The following is a 24,142-nucleotide window of genomic DNA, read 5'->3' as shown; positions in this document are numbered from 1 at the left end:
CAAGGTATTCAATTCTCTACCTGTTGCATTTTTGTTTTTGCATACAGAACTGAGTCATATAGTGAGAAAAATCTCTGCAATAAATTATTATTGAATCAATCCAAAACAACAACAAATTGTTTTCGACTGAAAAAAAATCACAAATCGATTGATAATCAAATATTGACATACATTATTAAACAACAACAAAAAATGAAAATTTTCAACGTAAAATTATTTTTGTTATGACCAATTTTGGATGCAAAAATAACGAAAAAGAAGAGAAAGCAAAAGAAAAACAAAACAAAACAAGCCAGCCAGCCACAAACATCGATTGTTCATTCAGGAAGTCCATCGATTGTTTTAGCATTCGATTCTCATTTTGTCTCCGTTCTTTTTTTCTCGTACGAATCGTTGATTTTCTCCATTTTGTGACAGTTTTTTTTCGCCAAAAAAAAACCCGCAAACGAAAAAAAATGTTCCAACAACATTTATCATGAAATAGCAGTGAAATGATTGATATTTTCAAATTTTTTCAAATGAAAATGTTTACATTTTTTGATTCTTCATTTCTTCTTCTATTATTATCAAGATTTTTATTATTAATGTTAATTATATTTTTGACCAATAATGATCAATTGATCAATTGTCAATCATCATCATCATCGTCGTCGTCGTCGTCGATGATTGAAATACAAACCGAATTAGGTTCGATATCTGGAATTCGAATTCGAACATATCTTAATAATCGAGCCATCGGTTTTATGGGCATTCCATATGCATTACCTCCAATCAGTAATCTACGTTTCAAGGTAAATTTTAATTAGCTTGTGAAATTTGAAAATTTTTCATAATTCATTACAAATTTAGAAACCTATACCATATCCAAAATGGTATCCAAAAACAATTATAGCTAATGGTTATAAACCATGTTGTCCACAATTAGATATCAATGGTCTACCACATGGTCAAGAAGACTGTCTCTATCTGAATGTATTTGTACCGTTGGCTAATATTCAACAGAATTCCATTGGTAGACGTTTTCCAGTTATGGTTTATATTCAAGGAGAATCATTTGAAAATGGTGATGCAGCTCTTTATGGTCCAGAACATTTACTGGATTGGGATGTTATTGTCGTTACTTTTAATTATCGTCTTGGTGTACTTGGATTTTTAAGCACTGGTGATGAACATGGTATTGGTAATTGGGGCCTTTATGATCAATTATTAGTATTACGATGGATTCATGATCATATTGAATCATTCGGTGGTGATCCAAATCAGGTTACATTATTTGGTCAAGGAGCTGGTGCATCATCGGCTATATTGCATCTGATTTCTCCATTGAGTACTGGACTATTTAATCGTGTAATTGCACAAAGTGGATCACCACTTTGTAGTTGGTCAATGGAATATAATCCGGCTAATGTTGCCATTGAATTGGGTCGTAAAATTGGCTGTCCAATTCGACGTGGCAATGCCGAATTAATCGAATGTTTACGACGTGTAAAATTGACCGTATTACTCAAAGAACAACAACAAGGAAAAATATTCGGCGAATATCCTCATCAATTCGTACCTGTTGTTGAAGAAGTAGGCATCGCTCATGAACGTCTTGTACCGAATGAACCACGACGATTAATAAGTCAAGGTCATTATCGACGTATCCCATTAATGATGGGATATAATAAAGATGAAACGTCATTTCTTTATCCACGTATGTATTCATTCTTATATGTTGGATACGATTTGTTAATTTTGTTTTTGAAAAAATTTTCATAGTCATACTAAACAAACAGATGATTGGTGATCAAGTTGGAAATCTACGAACATATTTAGAGGAAAAACTTTTGCCACGATTTATACGTGCTACCATTTTGTTGGGCGGTGGAAAAAATCCTGCCTATGAAATGATTGGAAATAATGCCTATAGGCTTAAAACAACAATCAAAAATTATGAACACGATATACAACAGAATATTTTGTTCAAATATTTCAATTTTCTTAATAGTAAAAATTATCCAGAAATGGCTTTGAGATTCGTAAATGTAAGTATAAACCGAAATGATGGATGATTGAAATTTTTCAATTGTTTCAATCTTTAAAGATGAGTACCGATGCTTTATATGGATCTTGTATTGATGAAACATTGCGATTATATTCGGCTGCTGCAACATCGTCTAATCAAAATCTTAATGCTATGAATCATTTCCTTTCATTACCATTCACAAATATCACTTATAAATATGTATTCGGTTATCGAGGACGTAATTCGATGTTAAATCTAATTTTACAGGATAATCATCGTCAGCAAATCGGCTATAATGATAAAGGATTAATGTGGTGGCCATCGAATAATAATCAAGAATTTGATCCAACATCCGTTGCCGTCTGTCATGGAGATGAATTATTTTATTTATTCAATTTAAAATTTTCAACACGTAAACCACAAGATAATCGTGATGCATTAGTTCAACGACGATTATTACTTCTGTGGACTGATTTTGCCAAACATGGGTATGTTCAATTTGAATGTTTTTTTGTTTGTTCCTGTTGTTTATTTTCGTCTATTTTGCTCTATCGTTCACACATTCATCTGCTAATTACCGGGTATTTTCCTTGTAGATTTGCCCCATTTATACCAAGTTTGGATACACCATTTTGGCCACCATATACGATACAAAGGCCAACTACCTATTTGATAGACGAAAAATTATCGCCTGTTGATTCATATCATGATTCGGCAACACATTTTTGGATACGTTATTTACCATCAATTAGTTCATCATCGATTTCATCGGCATCAATCATTGATCGTTCAAAAACAAATTCAAAATGGCATCCATCTGATAAAAATAATAATAATGGTCGTAGTCTACAATCGGATAGCAATAGTATTAGTACAATGACAAAACTACGAACATTTGCATGGTCGATGCTTGCTTTATCATTAATATTATTCATTTTAATTATCATTCTAATGTTATTGTTATTTCATCAACGACGACGGCAATCATTTTCGGCTGAAACATCTCATGTGTATAATTGTGGACAAACATCGGCTAAAACATTAGCACATGTTCTTGCATCACGTCGTGCATCATTATCATCGGGAATGTATTGAAATTTTTTTTTATAATTGTTCAAATAAATTCATTTCTGTACAAAATAAATTCATGATAATTTTCTCTAAAATAAAACTTGACCATAATGATAATAGATGACGACACCTATCTAAATATCATTCAGCCAGGTGGAATCGATTCGAACACATTACAATTATCAATGTCCATGAACCGGTCGACCGTGGATTGATTGGATGAATGGGTCGCATCGCAACCAAATAAACACAGACTATATTCCTCATTCATTTTGAACATTCAAAACAAAACAAAAACAAAGCTTTTATTTAAAGTTGATGTCATCAATATAAATTTATTCGGATTTTTATTTAATCATTATTCATTATAAAGTATTGAAAATTCTGTGATAAAATGGCATCGAACAAAGGTAAACGTTTATGGCTGGCATATTTATTTCTATTATTCGGTGGTTTTTTTGGTCTACATCAATTCTATCTTGGTCGTTATCGACATGCATTTGCATTATGTGCATCATTTGGTGGTTATTTTGGCATTGGTCTCATACGAGAATTATGGCGTTTACCGGAATATATTGCCGAAGTTAATCGTGATCCTGATTATCTAGCTAAATTAATTGAAAAAATGCGACATAAATCAAAACCATCGTTTGGAATTGTTAGATATTTTGCCAGTATTGTTGTTGCTGATATACTTGGTTATTTGGTCATGGGTGCCATACCACATGAATGGTTTAGTGTGGACGGTTCAAACGATAATATAATATCTCGATTATTGAATTCAATTCTAGTACCAGCAGCTGTTGCTATTGGCGTACATACTGTCGGTAATGTTGGCCATTATTGTGGAAGTATTCGATTTCCATTAATGGCTGCCTACATAACTGCACCACTATATTTGTTCAATTTAAATCCAGTATTTATCACTTCATTATTTGCTACGTTAACATTTACACGATATTCATTGCAATGGCGTCGTACACCTCAAAAATCGACAAGTAAATGGCTAGTTGCTTTAGCTATGTTTGCATATCTACTATTATGGATATCATGGTTTTATTTTAATTGTACGGTTACGGATAAAAATGATGAAATCATTAAATGTCGTGTGGCTGTTCGTAATTTTTTCAATAGTCCAGCATGGTTAGAATTTCGTATGGTTGTTCGAAATTTATGGGATTTTATTCTAACTAAAGGTATAAGTGGATTATGGAATGAAATTGTTGAAGCACTTGATCCACAAGGTGAAAAAAATGCCTTACGAATACTTGGCCTAAATGAAACATCAACACAGGATGATATTACAGCTATGTATAGAAAATTAGCACGTCAATGGCATCCGGATAAAAATCGTATTGATGGTGATGAACGAATAGCACAAGAAAAATTTATGGCCATACAAGAAGCATATAATCTTCTATCAAGTATGCGACAGAAAAGATTTAGAAAACAATCTACCTGAAACACAAAATCAACTATATATTGATAAATAATTTTAATTTATTGAATTTTAATATATTTAATTAAAAAAAATCATTGTAAAAAAAATAAAGAAAATTTATTTTCAAATTGTTTCCAGATAATCCAATAATTGATGTAAATATTCATTACTACCTAAACGATTAACTTCTTCACGTGCTTTTTCACTTAAATTTTTCATTGTAGCCATTGTATATTCAAACGAACCGAAAGTTTCCAATTTTGCAACAGCAAATTTTTTCAATTCAACATTTGTCGTACGTTTTCGTAGAATGTCTATAAAATGAAAAATAGTTAGAAATATCCTTCACCAATAATGAATGGACACTGAATACTCACTGATTAATGTTTTATCATTTGGATTGGAAAGTATGCCGTGTATAATGGGAAATGAAAATTTTCCTTCAGTCAAATCTTCACAGTAACTTTTGTTTTCTTCATACTAAAAATATAATTTTTTGAAATAAGAAAAAAATTAAGAAATTCTCAATACTTACAGTGGCTGATTTAAGATTAGCATAATCATCACGAATTTGAAAATATTTTCCTAATAATGTAATCAAGTAGCCAAAATCACGTTGATCGGCACTAAATAATTGCATCAATTTAACACCAAGACTAAATAAGGCACCGGTTTTTCGTTCAATCATGGCAATATATTGTTCTTCAGTTGGACAAGTAAATGAATCACGCCAATAAATGTCCATTCCCTGTCCACGATGTAACTCAAGTAATTGTTCAGTAAAAATAGTAATAGCTTGTGGCATTTTATCTTGTGGAAATTCTTTAATCAATTTATCGGCACTAAGAAAATAAACATAATTGGCTGAATTAATTGTTGATGCAACACCGAATATATTGTGCGCTACAGGTATTCCACGTCGTAATGTTGCATTATCTTCAATATCATCGATCCTGTTGAAAAAAGAAAAGAAAAAAAGGGTTATAATAATTGTAATCGAGTTCAATCTGAAAGAAAAACTTACAATAAACTTGAATTGTGAAGCATTTCGATAATACTGTTGATAATTTTTAATTTATCATCAGGAATCTGTAACCAATGATTAAAAGCCTAAAAAAAAGATGATGATAAAAAAGAATATCATTCAAATAACACTCACTCTCAAATACCTGAATAAGTTTGGTTCGAATTTTTTTGCCACTACATTGCATAATATAATGATATGGTTCAAGAAGCTGGACAAAGAAAAAAATTTGTTAATTTTGAAAAAAAATTATCATTATTATTATAAAGTCTGTTTAGTTTTCAAAAAAAAGAATAAATTTCGACCAACCTTGTTCTCATCATCGATAGAATTTTTGGGTTTATTCATTTTATCGAATCTTGAGATCAGTTTCTGAAAAATCAATCAAATTTTAAAATTTAATTTTTAATTTTTAAAAAATATAAATTCTGTCAAAAAAAAACTCCTGTGAATAAATTGGACCGGCTATAACAAATTTAGTTGAAATAGTCATGAAAAAATGGATCAAAATAGTTGATGTTTGTGTTGTTGACGTGTTGGTCATATACACACATTATATTTACCGTAATTACATAATTAAAAACTTTCTGATTCAAGTTATAATTGATCGAATGGATTAACCGTATTTTAAGTTTGATTGAAATTAACTTTTTTTTTACTTCCAACTAATACTTTTATTGAAAATTATTTGATTTTTTTTGAAAAAGTTAAATAAAAACTCTGTTTCTTTCTGAGAATTTGTGGTTGTGATTATTATCTTCATCAATAATAATGGAATATATTAAAAGTGGATGGAAAACCGTGGTAGGCGTACCATCTAATTCTGTTCTTGATGATCAGCCCAATGTTGCTGAAACGGTATAATCATGATATTTTTTTTAATTTGAATTTTAATTGACTATTGAATCCAAATTCAGGTGGAACGATTGGTCGAACGTGTTGAAACATCTACGCTTCTTGAAGATCGTCGTGATGCATGTCGTGCACTGAAATCATTGTCCAAAACTTATCGTTTAGAAGTTGGAGCCAAAGCTATGGATGCTTTATTGTTTGTTCTACAAAATGATTCAAATGATATTGATATCGTTGCATTTTCATTGGAAACATTAATCAATATAATTGGCAATGAAGAAGATAATATTCATTCATCTGATTCACCTACAAATAGTCAAGATTTAAGCACTCAATTTACTGAAATATTTATCAAACGAAAAGAAAATGTTCAATTAGTATTGGATTTATTAGGTGAATTTGATTTTAAAATTCGTTGGCCAACAATCAAATTATTATATAGTTTATTAAGAAATAAACTTCGTGAATGTCAAGATTGTATTCTTACACATCCTATGGGTATATCACGTATGATGGATCTTTTATCCGATCCACGTGAAGTAATACGTAATGATGCACTATTATTATTGGTTGATTTGACTAAAAATAACACGAATATACAGAAAATTGTTGCATTTGAAAATGCATTCGATCGGATATTAGATATCATTACATCTGAAGGTTATAGTGATGGTGGCATAATTGTCGAAGATTGTCTTTCAATTTTGTTGAATCTATTGAAAACGAATACTTCTAATCAAAATTTTTTCAAAGAAGGAAGCTACATTAATCGTTTATTACCATTTTTTGATTTTTCATTCGACACTAATTGGAATACACAAAAAATTAATAATCTATTGCTCATGTTCAAAGTGATTCGTTCATTAGTGTCGCCTAAAAATCCTCAACAAGTTACTAGTTCCTGTCAAAAAGTAATGAATCAAAATGAAGTATTGCAGAAATTATGCGCCATACTTATGTCCAATGGTATTCCAGCCGAAATTCTTACCGAGGTATTACCTTTATTTTATAATTTGAAATCAAAAAATTTATTTTGATTTTTACACGATAGACAATCAATTGTGTTGCTGAAGTAATCCGTGGCAATCAACAGAATCAGGATTATTTTAGCCGTGTAAATGCACCGATTGAACCACCTAAACCGGTGATTGTTATTTTATTGATGTCGATGATCAATGAAAAACAACCATTCGAATTACGATGTGCTGTTCTTTATTGTTTTCAATGTTTTCTGTATAAAAATGATCTTGGCCAGGCACAGATTGTCGAAACATTATTGCCCACTACATCGGAAAGTATGTTGAAATGTTTGTCGATCTGATAGAATTTAAAAATTTTTTTTTGTGTAGTAACGAATTTTGATGTTTCTGCTGGACAATTATTATGCAGTGGATTTTTTAGCTATGATCATTTATCTAATTGGTTTGTTGCCATTTCTCTTTCATATGCATTATTGGATAATGTAACACAAAAAGAACAACTGCTTCGTGTTCAATTAGCTACCGATCAGAATAGTCCACCAACATCATTATTAGCATATTGTTCAAGCTTATTACAACAAGGTGGTCATTATCAACGACGTGTTAGCCTTTTGATGTTGTTATCCACTTGGCTTGCCAATTCATCCGTTGCTGTTGCGAATTTTGTCTCAATATCTACCAATGTGCCATATCTAACATCACAAGTTGGCCTAATCGAATCCGATGATGTTGAACTTATTGTTCAAGGTTTATGTGCCTTTCTATTGGGTATTTGTTTATGCTATAATGATAATTCTGTGCCCAGTTTCACCAAGTAAGTCAGAGCAACTTATTTTATTGATATGAGAAAAAAAATTTAATGTAAATTTAATTTAGGGATAACCTTTGTCAATTAATAACTAATCGAATCGGACGAGAAATATTTATTGATAAATTATCATTAATATCGAAAAATGAAAAATTCAGTCAAGCCATTCAGAAACCACAGATAGCCTATCAAAAAGCATCAGACGTATTGTTTGATTATGAATTTTGTAATCTATTTCGGAAGCAAGAACCTGTTATATTAAATATTATACAACCAAACACAAATGATTCGAATCAAAATCCTGAATCAACATTATCAAATGATGATCATAAATTATCGATTAAATATAAAGAATTAATTCGACAACAAGATGAACAATTAACATCGTTAAAGAAACAGTCGTTGGAATTAAAAGCAGAAAATGAATTTCTTAAACAACAATTGAATGAACAACATTCCATTATACAACAATTACGTGATCAATTAGCATTGCTCAAAGCACAAAGAACAATGTATGATCCAATGGCTGCAGTAACATCATCAACATCTTTACAATATCCTAGTCCAATTGTTAGTAGCGCCGAAATTTCATCAACATCATTTGCATCGAATGTTGCTATTAGTGGTAGTAATGCAACGAACAGTAGTAATCAACAAAATAATGATAGCTATAGCAATCAGGCCACTATCGGCATCACTGAATCTGGTTATCTTTCCGGTCAAACAAATTATTCACAATTCAATAATAATGATGATAATAATTATCAATCTAGTAATGATAATGTTCATCATCAAATGGCAAATTTACATATTGAATCGGGCTCGAATGAAAATGCAGGTACATCAATCAATCCTGTTGATAATCAACAGATTGATTATTTGATGAATGAAAATAGACGATTATTATCAATAATTGATCAATATAAATGCTGGGAACAAAATTATTATGCTTATTATAATCAACAACAACAACAACAGGCTGTTTCATCCGAATCATTATCCACACAGGTAAATGTGTCGGACAGTGATATATCACGTCATGTATCTGAAGCGGATCGTCCACCAACAACAACTAATGAATTGTCAGATAATAATGTACATATAGTTGAATTAGATAAATTACGTACAGAATTGGAATCAATAAGAAAAGAACAAGAAGCTCTAATATCATTACTCGGTGATCAGAATTTGAAATTGCAATATTATGAAAAAGAATTCCAAAATAGAGGCTTAGAATCGGTATGTAAAATTAATCGATATTAATATATTCAAATGATTGACGAAAATTTTTTTTCTCATATAAAGGTTTTAAATGACAAAGCTACCAACGATAATAAATCTTTGGAATCGAATCAAATTCAAAAACAACCATCGTCTAATACATTAGAGTCAACGAATCTAAATTATCAACAATCTATTATGCAACCAGTATATGAAAATATGATGAATGAATTGAAAATACCATCATCATCATCATCGTTACCAACAACAAATTCATCAAATATGATTAATGAAAAACCTGTATCAACAACAACAACATCGATCGCAGTTGTAACCGCTACATCATCATCATCATCATCAATGAATGATAATCCAATTCAACAGAATTTACAAACATCGAATGCTGCTCCTGCGCCTACCATAAGTCTGTTACCGATGCAGGAAAATCATTATTCGTTGTATAGTCATCCACCACAATATCATCATTATATGCATCATCAACAACAACAACAACAACAACAAATGAATCAATATCCACTAATTAATTCTACACCGGCAATAACAACTGCTACGGTAACAGTATCCACTCAACAACAACAACAACCGCAATTATATCAACATTCAAATCCGGAAATGCATTCCTAATCTATTATTTCTTTGCAATTTTTCTTTTATTTATTATGGTGAATCGAAGAAAAAAATTGGATTTTTTTTTAAATATTCAAATTTTATAGCAGATTCTGATTTTTTTTTCTTTCTCTTTAAATTTATTTGAAAAATTATTTTTAAAAAATAAAAAAAAATTGTTTTCTATCTAATGTTTTTATTTTTTTGGTTTAAAAATTGAATTTTTATGTTCAAAAAAAAAATTACACGTGCGCACGCACGCAATCATTTCATATTTGAAAGATAATGATGATAATGATCCGATGATGATGATAATGGTAAATGTCAGAAACAAAAGTAAAACCCAACCTAGCAAACACACACAATATGTATTAGATTTGTTTTTGTCTTTCCAAATAGAATTTATTTAATTCATTTTTTTTTCTCAGTATCGACTTGGATGGCAAACCATTTTTTTCTTGATTGATGTTATTATAAATAAGGTACTTAAGAGAGGAAGAAGAAAAAAAAATATGAGAGGGAACGAAAAAGTGAAAACAAAACACAAAAAAATCATTACAGCCTTGAATTCTTTCTTCTATAGAATCTATATAATATAAATGGTTTTTTTGGAAACTTTTTACTATCTCCATCTTCTTTTTTTTTTTTTGTTGATCATTCATATCCATATAATATGAATGTATTTTGAATTTCAGAAAGAAACAATGATGGAAAAAAATACAAACGACTAACTGGATGAAAACGCGCGGATGTGATCGCGCATATGTCAAATAATTTATTGAATTTTGAGGTTGGAACATGAAACAAGAATTTTCTTCAAATGAACGATCAATTTTTTTTCTGTTGAGTGTAGAATATAAGTCTGTAAGTGAATCTTTCTAAGTCTTGATGGTATATATAGAACAATTTTAGCTTGATGAGCCATATATAGATAGATGGTAGTTTAGGTACGAACTTGAAATAAAAAATTTTCTATAGAAAAAACGAATGGTAATCTCCTCATTGAGTTCCAAAAAAAATGAAAATGATAATAAAATAGATGGATGAAATGAATGCCATCAGATCGATTGGTGATTTGTTTGTGTCACTGTCGAATCATAATTTCTGTGTTGTTGTTGTTGTTATTGTATTCTCTTTTTAGTTTTTTCTTCATTTTTTTTTGTTATTCGGAATATTTTTTATTTGGTTTCGATTCAATTGAAAATTGTTTTTCTTTTTCAAAATTTCCAATTTAGTTTGGTTGTTTGAAACATTTTTCAATTGTTTGCCTTGTTGATTTGGTTGTTCCAACAAATATTCAAATCTGGTTGTGTATTTCCGAAAAAAAATTTCTTTCTTTCTTTCTTCATTTTCTCATTGTTACTTCAAGTTTATTCAAGTTTTTTTCTTCATTTCCGATTTTTTTAAATTGAAAAATCAATTTGTTGTGAATTTGGTGTGTGTGGATATAGAAATTTTTAGCTAGAATCACAACAAATAACATGGCCTATTACAATCATAAGGATCATCATCAACAACGACAACAAAATCATAATCGGCTTTGGTCGATTATCAATCTATATGATATTTGCCAATCGTCAACTTGATAACCGATGTTATTATGATGAAATAATCAATTAATCAACATTAGTAATTAAAAAATCAGAATTTTGTCAACATTTAAAAATTTCATGAAAATCAAGGTTGTGATTACAATTCAATCCAGAGAAAAAATTCCATTCATCATTGAATTTCAAGATAAGCTTATTCATTATTCATTATTATCTTTCATTCATTCGAATATTATTATTGTATCATTATTCAATTTTGGAAACAAATTAAATTAATCATAATGATAATTTTACATTGAAACAACTAAAGTCAGACATCATAAAATTCTGATTAAATTTACAACAACGATAATAATAACATTACATGATCAAATTAATTAAAAGTCGTACGCGCAATTTCCCATCGAAAAGAACCAGTCTTCGTTGGGGTGATTGTTGTCGTTATTATTATTGTCATCATTAATATTTTTTTCGATTATTAATCATATTCCACAAGACAATCTGTCAATCAATCAATATTCGGAATTTTAATTTATTTATTTATTTTTTCATTCGCACTCGTTATAAAGTCAACAATTCAATCCTTCAATTTATTATTATCGAAAACAATCAACCAACAAATCCAATCAAACATGACTGTCAATATTGCGGGCATTTTTTCGGTAGTCATATTCTATATTATTATTTTGATTGTCGGTATTTGGGCTGGACGTAAGAAAAAAACTGATGGTGAAGGTGATGAATTTGAAACCGAAGAGGTTATGCTGGCAGGCCGTAATATAGGAGTATTTGTTGGTATTTTTACCATGACAGGTACATTGATTAAACTTTTTTAAAACATTGATGATTGGAATTTCTAATTTTCTAATTTTTAGCAACCTGGGTTGGCGGTGGCTATATCAATGGAACGGCCGAAGCATTGTATAGTTCCGGTATCATTTGGTGTCAGGCACCAGTTGGTTATGCAATGAGTTTAGTTGTTGGTGGTTTCTTTTTTGCAACAAAAATGCGTGAACAAGGCTATGTAACAATGTTGGATCCATTTCAAGAGGTTCTTGGTTCACGTATGGGTGGTCTATTATTCTTGCCTGCATTATGTGGTGAGATTTTCTGGTCAGCAGCCATATTGGCTGCATTGGGTGCTACAGTCAGCGTTATTATCGATATTGATAATAATACATCGATCATATTATCGGCAGCCATTGCTTTGATCTATACATTGTTCGGAGGATTATATTCGGTTGCCTATACCGATGTCATACAATTATTTTGCATATTCATTGGCCTGGTATTTATCATATTTTGTTTGCAATTTATATTCATTATTTATTCAAATTTTTTTTCCATTTTAATCAATATAGTGGCTTTGTATACCATTCAGTATTGCACATCCAGCTGTCAAAAGTATGTCAACAGAACATAATGATTGGTTTGGTATCCTGCATGGTTATCAATTTGCCCAATATATGGATCTATTCTTGTTGTTAATATTGGGTGGTGTACCATGGCAAGTTTATTTTCAAAGAGTTTTATCATCAAAATCCGGTGCAAAAGCACAACTTCTATCTTATGTAGCTGCATTCGGCTGCGTTATAATGGCTATACCGCCAATTATTATTGGAGCTGTTGCTCGTGTTACAGGTTCGTTCATTTTCTGATCTTCAAAAATTCTTTATGACGATTCCTCGTTGATTTTTTTTCCATTACCAAACAGCATGGAATGAAACTGATTTCAAAGGGCCAGTTCCATTAGATAAAGATCATCAATCACTGGTTTTACCATTAGTATTACAGTATTTAACACCGCCATTTATATCATTTTTTGGTTTGGGAGCAGTTAGTGCCGCTGTTATGTCATCATCTGATTCATCATTATTGAGTGCCAGTTCAATGTTTGCTCGTAATATTTATAAATTAATGATTCGACAAAATGTATGAAATGAATTTTCATTTAAATTATATTCAATAATTATCAATCATTTTTTTATTAAAAATTCATAGGCATCCGAACATGAAGTAATATTCGTAATGAAAATATCAATTATTGTGGTTGGTTGTGTAGCCACCACAATGGCCATTACAGTTAAATCAATCTATGGACTGTGGTATCTTTCATCCGGTATGTTGCAAAAAAATATAAAGATTTTAACTGATTGTTTTCAAAAAATTTTTTTTTCATATCAGATTTAGTCTATGTAATTCTGTTTCCACAATTAGTCTGTGTAGTTCATTATAAAGAATATTGTAATACTTATGGTTCATTAGCTGCTTATATAGTTGGATTTTTGCTTAGGGCACTTGGCGGTGAGGATATCCTAAATCTACCACCATTTATTAAATATCCATGGTATGATGAAATTGATGGTCAGTTATTTCCATTTCGAACATTTGCAATGTTATCAAGTTTAATCACATTGCTCTCTGTTTCGTCATTATCCAAACGTATATTCGAATCCGGTTGGTTACCACCGGAATTTGATATTTTTCATTGTGTCATCAATATACCGGATGATGTACATGTTGTCCATGAGCCACATGAAGAAATGACCGTATTGAGTGCATCACAAGTATTTTATTATCAAACATCTGAAATGAATGGTCGTGTTAATCAAGCTTTGGATACTGGTGAAGATGATCCGACTGGTAATAATAATAATAATAATAATATCAGTGGTGGTAATAGTAGTGAAAAATTATTGAATAAAACAACAATCAATCAATCAACAAAACCATTGGCCGAAGAACGATTGATACGTGAACGTAAATCGATTACATCATCTATTGATTATGATAAGCCTCCAAAATTATCGAATCAAGTGATGGAATCATTTCGTAGACAACATTCAATTAGCTGTTCAAATGAAGCAAAACAAATGCCCAATATGGAATCGATTAATTCGGGTCAGGTTGTTATTACTAAACTTTAAAAAAAAAAAATTTAATCATTCATCATCAATTGTCCACACACAACAAATTAATCAATCACACAATCAACAATCAAATCAGAGTTTAAAGTTTTATTTTCAGCCAGAATAATTAATCGAAATCGTCAATGCAAAACAAAAACAAACAAAAAAACTGTTTTAAGTTTTATTTTTTTATATGATTCACATTTCAAAAACCATACATCTACATATCTATCGATATTATTTACAAGAGAATTTTTTTTTCCATTGCTTTCCCCAGTGATATTTATCGAGGTTGTGAACAAAAATGAAATCGAATCATTATATAATTTTCATATAGATTTATATAGCCATTCATACACGAAAACCATACACCTATCATCACTTTTCGGGTCTACTTTGTTATTAGCCATATATTAATAATGTCCACAATATGGCCCGGAAAGTTTGTTTCGACGACGACGACGATCATCTTTAGTACCATCGAATACTTAATTTCCCACCACACACACACACACACACTATCATATCATAACATTCATTCTTGATTTAAATCAAATAGAATTTAGACGTAAAAAAATTTATTTTTCAATTTTTATTAATTCGACGATAACAATGGTTGTGATTGAGAATTGATCTTCATTCATTCATTTAAATTTGTTGCTTATTCTTTTTTCAAAAGTGAAAAAACAAAAACAAAACATTAATTATATCAATCAATCATCTAATTATATTACTTTTGATCATATATTATGTTGGAAACAAAGGTTGTGAAATTTTCTCCTGTTTTTTTTTCCTTTTTCTCATTTTGGGCTAAATTACCTGATTTATTCTAAAAACAATCATTCCGCCCCTGTACTTTTGTTTTTTTTTTTGGTGAATTTGAATTGATTTGTCACTTTTTTTGGATGTCAAAATCAACAAATCAATATGGTTATTATCATTAAAAATTTTAGTCACGTTTTTTTTTCTTTGCCATTATTGTTTTCAATACATTAATAATCTAATAATGTTTTCAAAAAGAAGAAATTGTATCGGAATTGACAACAACAACAATCGATTATTAATTATATTACAAAAAAAAATTTGAAGCTTTAAAATCTTAAATAAAATCTTAAATAAAATTTAATAATCTTTTCCGAAAGTAAAAACTAAATCAAAGACGATTCTATTTTTTGATTCTTTAATTCTCTTCAAAATGATATTTTTAATCATTTTCAATATTAAATATATGATACATTTCAGAACTCATTTATATAAAAAAAAACTATATTAAAAACGTAATTGTAAAACTTGTACAGTAAAGTGTATATATGTTTGTGTGTGATGTTTTCATCATTGTTATTTGGTTGCACAATTTTTTTTATTATTTTGGTTTCGTTCAAGTTTCATTATGATGAAAAAAAAATGTTAGTGTGAATCAATCAATTGTATATTGTATGTGTTCACTATTGGCTCATTTCGAAAAAAAAGTACGAAGAAAAAAATTTTCAAAAAAAAATTCAACTAAATTATTGTGTTTGTAGTGGAAAAAAATAATAATAATAAAATTTGATTGAGAATTCATTTGCTATTGATAGATCGATCGATCGACTTTGTTGAGAACAAAATCGATCATCAATTTCGAGCGTTTCAAGAGGAATGTCAATCATGTCATCACATATTATATGCAACATAGATTGGATCTAATTGATCGGCTAAAAATCCATCTCTTAGATGCATTCGTTGTTTTTCACCACGTGAATTGATTGGTACAACACCTGGATCGACGACCACAACAACACCAACAATTAAATGATGTTCTTCCAATATAACATTCGTAACCATTGGTACCAAATCTAATGCTTCATTTTCGTTACCATCCAATTCGACTACAACGACTAGTAAATTTGACCATGTAAATACGGCGCTAATAATTGATTCGATTTGAATGATTAATTGTGAAATAATTTTCTATGATAATAAAATGAATAGCTTACCATTCAGAAATTTTTTTATGTGATCGCATTACACTATTTTCAATATCGATCGGATGATAACGTAATCCACGCAAAGTAATAGTCTCATCCAATGATCCAACAACAAAGACAGCATCATGTAATTCTACAACAAATATTTGCTTTGATTAATCTTGTTGAAAGATGAGCAAATCACTTACCTCCATCTGCTTGAACCGATTCGGTTCGTCGTAAAAATCCCAAATAACCAGTACGTGCATATGTTTGTGCTGTATCACCTGTACTCAATTTTGCATTGAAATGTTCATTGTGCATATTTTCATCACCGAAAACGGCAAAAAATCCACTTGAATTATGTGGTGATTGAACCCAAATCTGAAAAGATTTTTTTGTCAAATTAAATTCCACACTTCTTAAAATCTAAATTCAACTTACCTCTCCCAGATTTGAATCTCCACAATGTCCTTTAGTATCCGGATTGGCAATAATCACTTTAACACCGGGTAATAATTTACCCGATTCCATCAGACAAACACTGTGCGGTGCACCACGTTCAACTAATGTAACACGATCATTACGTAAAGCTCGAGTATCAACATAAACAGTTGTTGGATCTGGTGATGATGCACCTTGTAAACAAAGAGCAATATTTGCACGACATCCAAATGATGTCGATACAGATCGACCTGAAAGTCCAAGACTATGAAATAATTTTGTAAATGATGAAGTGAGACTAACACGAGGTCGTTCTTCGGCAACGATAACACATGTTCGTACACAGCTTAAATTAATTCCTCGTTGCTAATAATGGAAATAGAAAAATAAAACCATTATTGATCGATTAATATATGAAGACATTATAACTTACTTTAAGTTGTTGTATCGAAGATCCAAGACCTTTAGTACATAATTCCATAACACCATATGAACAGAATGTATCACGAACTTTAAACTGGCTAACAGCCGTTAACCAAACGGCTGGATTCAATTCCACTTCGGATGGTGGTATTAGGATTGTATGATGACCTGAGTAAACACTGCTAATACACCAAAGGACAAAACCAAGACCACAATATGGATCCAAACATAAAGCAATATGACGTGATGCATATAATTCGCAAGCAATTTTCATACTTCGACACAAAGATGTAAGACCAGCATGTGAAATTTTTATACCGGCCAACATACCGGTAGTGCTGACACTGAAATCCAGATAAGCAATCATTTCAGGTGTTGGTGCTTTATAAGGTTGATTCAATTTTCGTTTAGGTAGATCATCTGTATCCAATGTTGGTGGCCAGGATTTAATCTCAACAACATTATTTGCTTCTTTTGATTTTAATAATTTTATAACCGGCCCAGTTGATAATATCAATGATGATTTGGATACATTTGCTATCATTCGAACTGTTGGCAATGTAGTTTGAAGATTTTGTGGATGTGGTGGCCTTATGGTCACTGGAACAACACCGACTAATAAACATCCATAGAATGCACATATCAGATCGATTCCCGGTGAATATATGAGAGCAACATGATCACCTGTATTTGGTTTCCCACGTTCCAACAATAAACAAGCAATACGTTCAGCTCGTTTATATAATTGTGAACAGGATAAAGTTGCTACTTCCATATTTTTAGAATTTAATAATGTAAATAGTATATGATCTGGTGTAGTAATTGAACGTGATTTCAAAACATCGGTTATAAAATTCTGTTTTCGTAGATCATGATTACTATCACCATCATCCATGATATCACGACCTTGTGCTACGGCTAATCTTACACCTTGAACAATATTGCCAACCATAACTGATGCTGGTCCAATTTCTCCATGTACTTCTCGTGGTTTTGGAAGATTCGTTACACATGTATGCGGACACATTAATACATTGACCGGATGTAGGCTACCTTCGGTAAATTTTCTTTTTACTTCAGCCAAATGTATGCCACCTAAAGGAGTTTTTGGAAGACAATTTGGTGGTACTAATGCGAGACAATAAATTCCAACTTGATGTATACTATCCACAGCTTGTATTACACGACTCATCCATTGAAAACTTTCATCTTCCGTACAATCAGGCCGTTGTTCGGCAACGACACAAATACGTTCATCACGAAGAACTTTGATTGAAAATATTGCAATACGACCACGATAGACAAATTTCATTGGTTCAACAGCCAATACGGTTGCAATGAGATCATCAGTGTTATGTTTTCGTCCACTAACTTGCATTACACCATCACGTGTACCACAAACAAATACTAATGCTCCTGGACCCATAAATCCAAGCAGACCAGTACGAACAAATGTTTGTTCACTAAATGGACGACCATCCGAATTGAATGGTTGCATTTTGAATACACTATTCGTTAAGCCCTGTAATCCTAGATAACAACTGCCGGCCGATGTTGTACTAAGACATATTTCACCCACTTCATCGGTCTTACATAAATGTGGCAGACCATTCATTTTAACAACGGCTGCAATAGCTGTAATTATAATATATTGATATAGGAAATGATTAAATTGCAACAAACAAGAAATAAATAAAATACATACTTCCAGGTAATACATGGCCACAATCCTGTAATGTTAATGATGTCAATGAATTTTCATTATCAACACGAATGACACCATAGCTTAAAGCAGACATTGATAATACACCACGTCCGGTAGCACCAACACCAGTACGGCCAGGTCTAATTATTTTTCAATAACAAGGTAATAAATTTTAAAAGATTTATATCAATTTTTTTAAAAAAAACCTACCTTCGAATCGAGATTGTCATTGCTTCTGGTGATGTAGCACATGGGCATAAAGCTTCAACACGTAATCCACGGCTATGAAATACGGAAAAAAATTGATCACATGATGATAAAGACCAAGGATTAGCTCCATCGGCAACCAATAACATTCGTAATGAGCTAAGATTAATATCTTTATGATCTTTACTAGCCAATAGACCCCAATGTAGATCACGTGATTTGCAAAGAGCAATTGATGCTTTAAATTTAGTAATCATCAACATCCACATAGCTGGATTGATCTTCATCAATGCATATGGAATGAATATAACATGCATTCCATTTAATATACTAGCCTGTACAGCATGCCATAGACCAACTTCACGTTTGAAATCTAAAACGCAAACCATAACTTCGCTTTCGGAATATCCACATGCACCAGTCAATGCACGACAATGTGAAATCATTGCATTACGTGATATACAGACACCTTTGACGGCACCATCTTTATCGGATGTATATTCAATATAGGCAGATGAATCTTCAGATATTCTTGCTGGTGGTTGCCATTCTTTTGGTGGCTTCGTAAGATTATCCGTTATTAGCCATGAAATTCTTGGCCATCCTTTAAAAGTATGTATTTCCCCAGTCGCTGTTTTCGGCAGTCCTTTGAAACAAGCTTCCGATGTCAATGCATACGTTACATTACAGCTACCCAAAAGAAAACCAATTTGTTGTGATCCTGCATCACGACGACTTAATGGTACTTCAATAGCAACCGGTATAACACCGGCAGTTAAACAGCCATAAAAGGCACAAATAAATCCGATTGGATCACTATTTGGAAACACTAAAGCCACGCGATCACCCGTTCGTATATTCAATTCACCTTTTTGGCCAATTTTGTTAAGCAGATTATAAGCAATTTTACGAGATCGATTATATAATTTTCCATATGTCAAAGAAGGTGATATTTTTCCATTCGTATCCAATACAGTGATGGCCGGTGCTTTCATTGTTGAAGTGCCATAACGATTTAATGCTGCTTCAAGTGTACGAGGAAGACCAGGTGGTACCATTAATTGCTCTCCAATCGATGGTAACATTGTATTCCCTTCGGGTTTAGGTGCAGATGGATCAACTTGATTGGCAGCTATTTCCAAATCAGTTTCATCATCAACATAAAATTCAGGTAATGGACGTCGTTTTGGTCTTTTTAATGTATTTAATAATTGTTGAATTTTTGTCGATACTTTCCATTTTGTTGTACAAGTACCGGAATCAATTTCATAATCCTCTGTATTAATTTCAAAAAATAAAATGGAAAAATTTGATTTAGAATAAGCGGGTAAGTTTTTTAGAAAAAAAAATATCATCATACCGAAGCTTTGATTATCATCAATTTGGTTATTATTATTTAACATCATCATCAATGATGATGATGAATTTGTATTCGTTACATCGGGTAATAACCCAGGAAGCTGATTTATTGATGATGTTCCACTTGGTGATAAATTCTGTAGAATATCAGCTAAATGATTTACATCAGATATTTTTGAGCTAACTCTTTCTGGTCTAACGGGTGGTATTTCTACTTTATTATTACTACTATCATCATTATCATTAGCATATTCGGCAGGTGCCGGTGGTATTGAATGTAAATGTGTTTGTTGTGATTGTGATCCATTCATACGATATCCACCAGCTGATGATGATGATCCTATTGGATGATGTTGTGATTGTGGTCTATATGCCTGATTTAATGATGAGGATTGTTGTTGTTGTTTTGGCTGCTGTTCCATAATATTAGTTGGACTTGGATTCTTAAACATTGTTGGCGGTGGTGGTAATGGCTGTGATTGTATATGTGATTTTCGGTTATGTTTTGATGATGAATCTGGTGTACCAATACCGATTCTTGTCGATGGTGATGATGAATGTTCGTGCATACCAATTACACGCGGCAGTAAAGCAGGTTGCTGTTGTTGTTGTTGATGTTGTGAATATCGATGTTGATGATGATGATTATGATGATGATTATTAGATCGTTCATGAGCAGGTGAGGAATGTGTTGATGTATCCGATGAATTTGGTAATGATTGATCAATAGCCATAAATGATGGTCCACGATATTTTGATCCATGACGGCCAATACCTATGCCACGTTTTTCTCTTTCAGATGCTGTACTACTACTTTCATTCAGAATACTATCATCATCATCATCATCGGTTGATGAATCTGTCATTGGTGGTGGTGGCTGTCTTCTTGAATCAATTGGACGACGACGATTTGGTGAATGTTGCATTTGTGGATAATTACGATGATGATGACCGGTAGCCATTACGGCCGATGTACGTTTTGATGGCATTGGCATCGATGGTTTTGGTTTGTTTTGCATTGCAGCTAAAGCTTGTTGTACAGCTTCTTGTCGAATTTCTATGGAAAAAAATTTTTTCCCGAATAAATTAAACAAAAACAATGTCAATGAAATAGATTATTAGTTTTGAAAAAAAATGAAAAGGAATTTTTTTTGTCTTGTTATACCCGAATGATAACGGCTTTCATGGCGAGTGACACGACGATGTGCACGTCGTTTGGCACGTGTTGATGGACTAGCAGCTCCTTCATTCATTCACCACATTATAATCAAAATTAAAATATTGAAAATAATTTTCTTTCAAAAAGAAAACAAAAAATTGAACTTACCGGATTGTTGTTGTTGTTTTAGCTGTTGTTGTTGAGATTGTTGTTGTTGTTGTTGTTGATTAAAAAATGGTGCCAACAATCGAAAACGTTTCTTTTCATATCCTTTTTGAGTAATGTCACCTAATTTTTCAGCAAAAAAAAATTATCAAAATCAAATTTAAATGGAAAAAAACAGAAAAGAATTTCATTTTTTCTCTCATTAACAAACCATTATCATCATTCAAATAATTAAAATTTTCTAATAAATATTTTGATCTGAACATTCGAACATTATTATCATCATCTTCATTGTAATCTGGAAGTTTACAATGATGATGATAATGAAAATTCATTTCCATTTTCAATATTTCACAACAAATAAACGACAAACACAACAAAAAAAAATATCTACACTCTAAATGACAAATAAAACAAACGGGAAAAAATATTTTTTCGACTTTATGATTTGAAAGATTGATTCTATGTCGTTTCAATTCATTTACAGATGTGATGATTATTATAAATAAAATACTGTTGTAAATAAATCTCATCCATCTGGGTACCATATGTGTGTGTGTGTACCATTTAGCAGTAAATTATTTTGGAATTATTTTTTGCTTCTTCTTCTTTGTTTGCTTACAAATTGAAATCAAATACTGGGTGGTCACATACATATGGTACATTTTATTAAGCAAAAACAAAAAAGTAATCATTATCGGATCACTACATCATCAATATGTGTAAACAAAAAAAAAAATCTAAATATGAAACATTCCTATTAGGAAAACGTAAACACACACAAACACCCGTTAGTTGTTGAAACAAAAAAAACCAAAAATAAATATTTGGAAAATAAAAACCAAATGATATTTTCGGTTTGGAAAGTATTTTTTTCTGCACATTTGAAAAGGAAAATATTTAAATGAAAAATTCTTTTTGAAAAAAAATGAAATAAAATTTCAATTATGCAGGAAATTCTTTCTCTTTCTACTCATAATTGGTTAGAAAATATGATAATCGATTACACTATCAGGATGAAAGATGTTGTTGTCCATCACTTTAAAGATTCGAAATTTTTTTTCAATTGTGAATTCGAATTAATCAATCAATCAATCGAAGGAAATTTCGTAATCAAGAAAAAAAATCCCTTTCTTTTTGTTTTGTTGTTTTCAAGTTTTATGAGAGAAAAAATGATTATAAAGAATGGAATGTAAAAAACGCTTACCTTCAGATAATTCCAACTCTAATTCAGCCAATTTTGTTCGTGTTTCGGTTGGTAATTTATTGATATCGATACCTAAATCAGCCATTTTTTTTTGTAATTGATCACTTTATTTGATTGATTTTGATTTGATACGAAAAAAAAATTTTTGTAATTTGAGAATAGCCAACACAATTTGTTTGTTGATAAAATGTGTGGCTTTTAATTTGTGGTAAGAATCAACCAAAGCAAAAAACATTCAATGATTCTTCATGACTGGTTTTGTTGTTGTCGTGGTTTTTTTATTGATTCAATTCGGATTTAAAGATGAAAAGATTGAGTTTTCAAACATATTTTGTTGTTGTATAACGACACCAATTGATGATGTAAAAAAAATTTTTGATTAATCAATTTCAATGAAAGACTATTAATGATGAAAGGATGTTTTCAATTTCCAAAATCAATGCTGTTGTTGTTAGATGGAATGTATATTACGATTTAATTTGGAACAAATTTTGATTGGGCGTTTATTTCTGGCTAATCGATGACGATTCTGGCTAAAAAAATGAGGGGAACTTTATCAAAAAAAAAGATAATTCATTAGACAAAAATACAATGAAAAATTATAAATTTTTTAACACTGGTTGACATAAATCATCAATCGAATAATTGATTTTAAAATTGATAAGATAATCGAGTGAAAAAAATGGGAGTGAAAAAAAATCTGTAAAGTTATTTACGAATTTGTGATAAAATGATTCAACCAAACATTTAAAAAAAACTGAAAACTGATTAAAAGCAAATAGGTTTCTGCACCAGAAAAACAACCATAAATGAATGCAAAAAAAAGAACATTGGAAAAAATAAATCTTTCCAAAACATACCCCGGAAAACAGTGAACGAAAAAAAAACAAAACAAAACAATCAAATTGGTCAATGATCGCAAACGATGGTGGTGATGATATCCACCCACCCGATACTTTTCTGTTTCTGATTACAAAATCAATCAAAAAAATTTAACATTGAGCAATGTGGATGTTATGAAACTTTAAAATTTTGT

At 31.0% G+C, this 24,142-nt stretch overlaps 6 protein-coding genes across 6 annotated transcripts; 4 read left to right on the top strand and 2 right to left on the bottom strand.

Moving 5' to 3' along the window:
* Positions 1-174: 174 nt before the first annotated feature.
* LOC113790823 (juvenile hormone esterase-like) lies at positions 175-3,196 on the top strand. Its single transcript, XM_027340528.2, has 5 exons — positions 175-791; positions 850-1,696; positions 1,762-2,027; positions 2,087-2,496; positions 2,605-3,196. Exons 1-5 carry the CDS (start codon positions 492-494, stop codon positions 3,101-3,103), a joined length of 2,322 nt encoding a protein of 773 aa, XP_027196329.2. The 5' UTR covers positions 175-491; the 3' UTR covers positions 3,104-3,196.
* A 35-nt stretch (positions 3,197-3,231) lies between these two features.
* On the top strand, positions 3,232-4,648 carry wus (TM2 and DnaJ domain-containing protein wurst). Its single transcript, XM_027340529.2, has one exon. It carries the CDS (start codon positions 3,474-3,476, stop codon positions 4,539-4,541), a length of 1,068 nt encoding a protein of 355 aa, XP_027196330.1. The 5' UTR covers positions 3,232-3,473; the 3' UTR covers positions 4,542-4,648.
* On the bottom strand, positions 4,562-6,019 carry qm (geranylgeranyl pyrophosphate synthase quemao). Its single transcript, XM_027340531.2, has 6 exons — positions 5,854-6,019; positions 5,690-5,755; positions 5,545-5,630; positions 5,056-5,473; positions 4,898-5,000; positions 4,562-4,834 (listed from the first exon to the last, which is right to left on the bottom strand). Exons 1-6 carry the CDS (start codon positions 5,890-5,892, stop codon positions 4,644-4,646), a joined length of 903 nt encoding a protein of 300 aa, XP_027196332.1. The 5' UTR covers positions 5,893-6,019; the 3' UTR covers positions 4,562-4,643.
* Positions 6,020-6,084: 65 nt separating this feature from the next.
* Positions 6,085-10,223, top strand: p115 (General vesicular transport factor p115). The gene is made up of 6 exons (XM_027340527.2): positions 6,085-6,402; positions 6,462-7,388; positions 7,448-7,691; positions 7,746-8,190; positions 8,253-9,423; positions 9,490-10,223. The coding sequence occupies exons 1-6, from the start codon at positions 6,316-6,318 to the stop codon at positions 10,048-10,050; spliced, it is 3,435 nt and encodes a 1,144-aa protein (XP_027196328.2). The 5' UTR covers positions 6,085-6,315; the 3' UTR covers positions 10,051-10,223.
* Positions 10,224-11,827: 1,604 nt separating this feature from the next.
* On the top strand, positions 11,828-15,595 carry ChT (choline transporter). Its single transcript, XM_027340427.2, has 6 exons — positions 11,828-12,395; positions 12,458-12,870; positions 12,944-13,223; positions 13,297-13,514; positions 13,584-13,701; positions 13,767-15,595. The coding sequence occupies exons 1-6, from the start codon at positions 12,215-12,217 to the stop codon at positions 14,507-14,509; spliced, it is 1,953 nt and encodes a 650-aa protein (XP_027196228.1). The 5' UTR covers positions 11,828-12,214; the 3' UTR covers positions 14,510-15,595.
* Positions 15,596-15,654: 59 nt separating this feature from the next.
* DIP2 (disco-interacting protein 2) lies at positions 15,655-23,480 on the bottom strand. The gene is made up of 11 exons (XM_027340377.2): positions 23,107-23,480; positions 21,903-22,022; positions 21,741-21,818; positions 20,577-21,632; positions 19,220-20,492; positions 19,010-19,149; positions 17,315-18,939; positions 16,882-17,247; positions 16,647-16,821; positions 16,468-16,591; positions 15,655-16,397 (listed from the first exon to the last, which is right to left on the bottom strand). Exons 1-11 carry the CDS (start codon positions 23,189-23,191, stop codon positions 16,145-16,147), a joined length of 5,295 nt encoding a protein of 1,764 aa, XP_027196178.2. The 5' UTR covers positions 23,192-23,480; the 3' UTR covers positions 15,655-16,144.
* Positions 23,481-24,142: the final 662 nt, after the last annotated feature.

The sequence above is a fragment of the Dermatophagoides pteronyssinus genome, unplaced genomic scaffold, assembly GCF_027571235.1.
Source record: "Dermatophagoides pteronyssinus isolate colony J.1.1.1.1 unplaced genomic scaffold, Derpt_VIB-CSIC_2022.12 sq0013, whole genome shotgun sequence".
Taxonomy (NCBI): domain Eukaryota; kingdom Metazoa; phylum Arthropoda; class Arachnida; order Sarcoptiformes; family Pyroglyphidae; genus Dermatophagoides; species Dermatophagoides pteronyssinus.
This window is presented reverse-complemented; position numbering and strand designations above follow the sequence as displayed.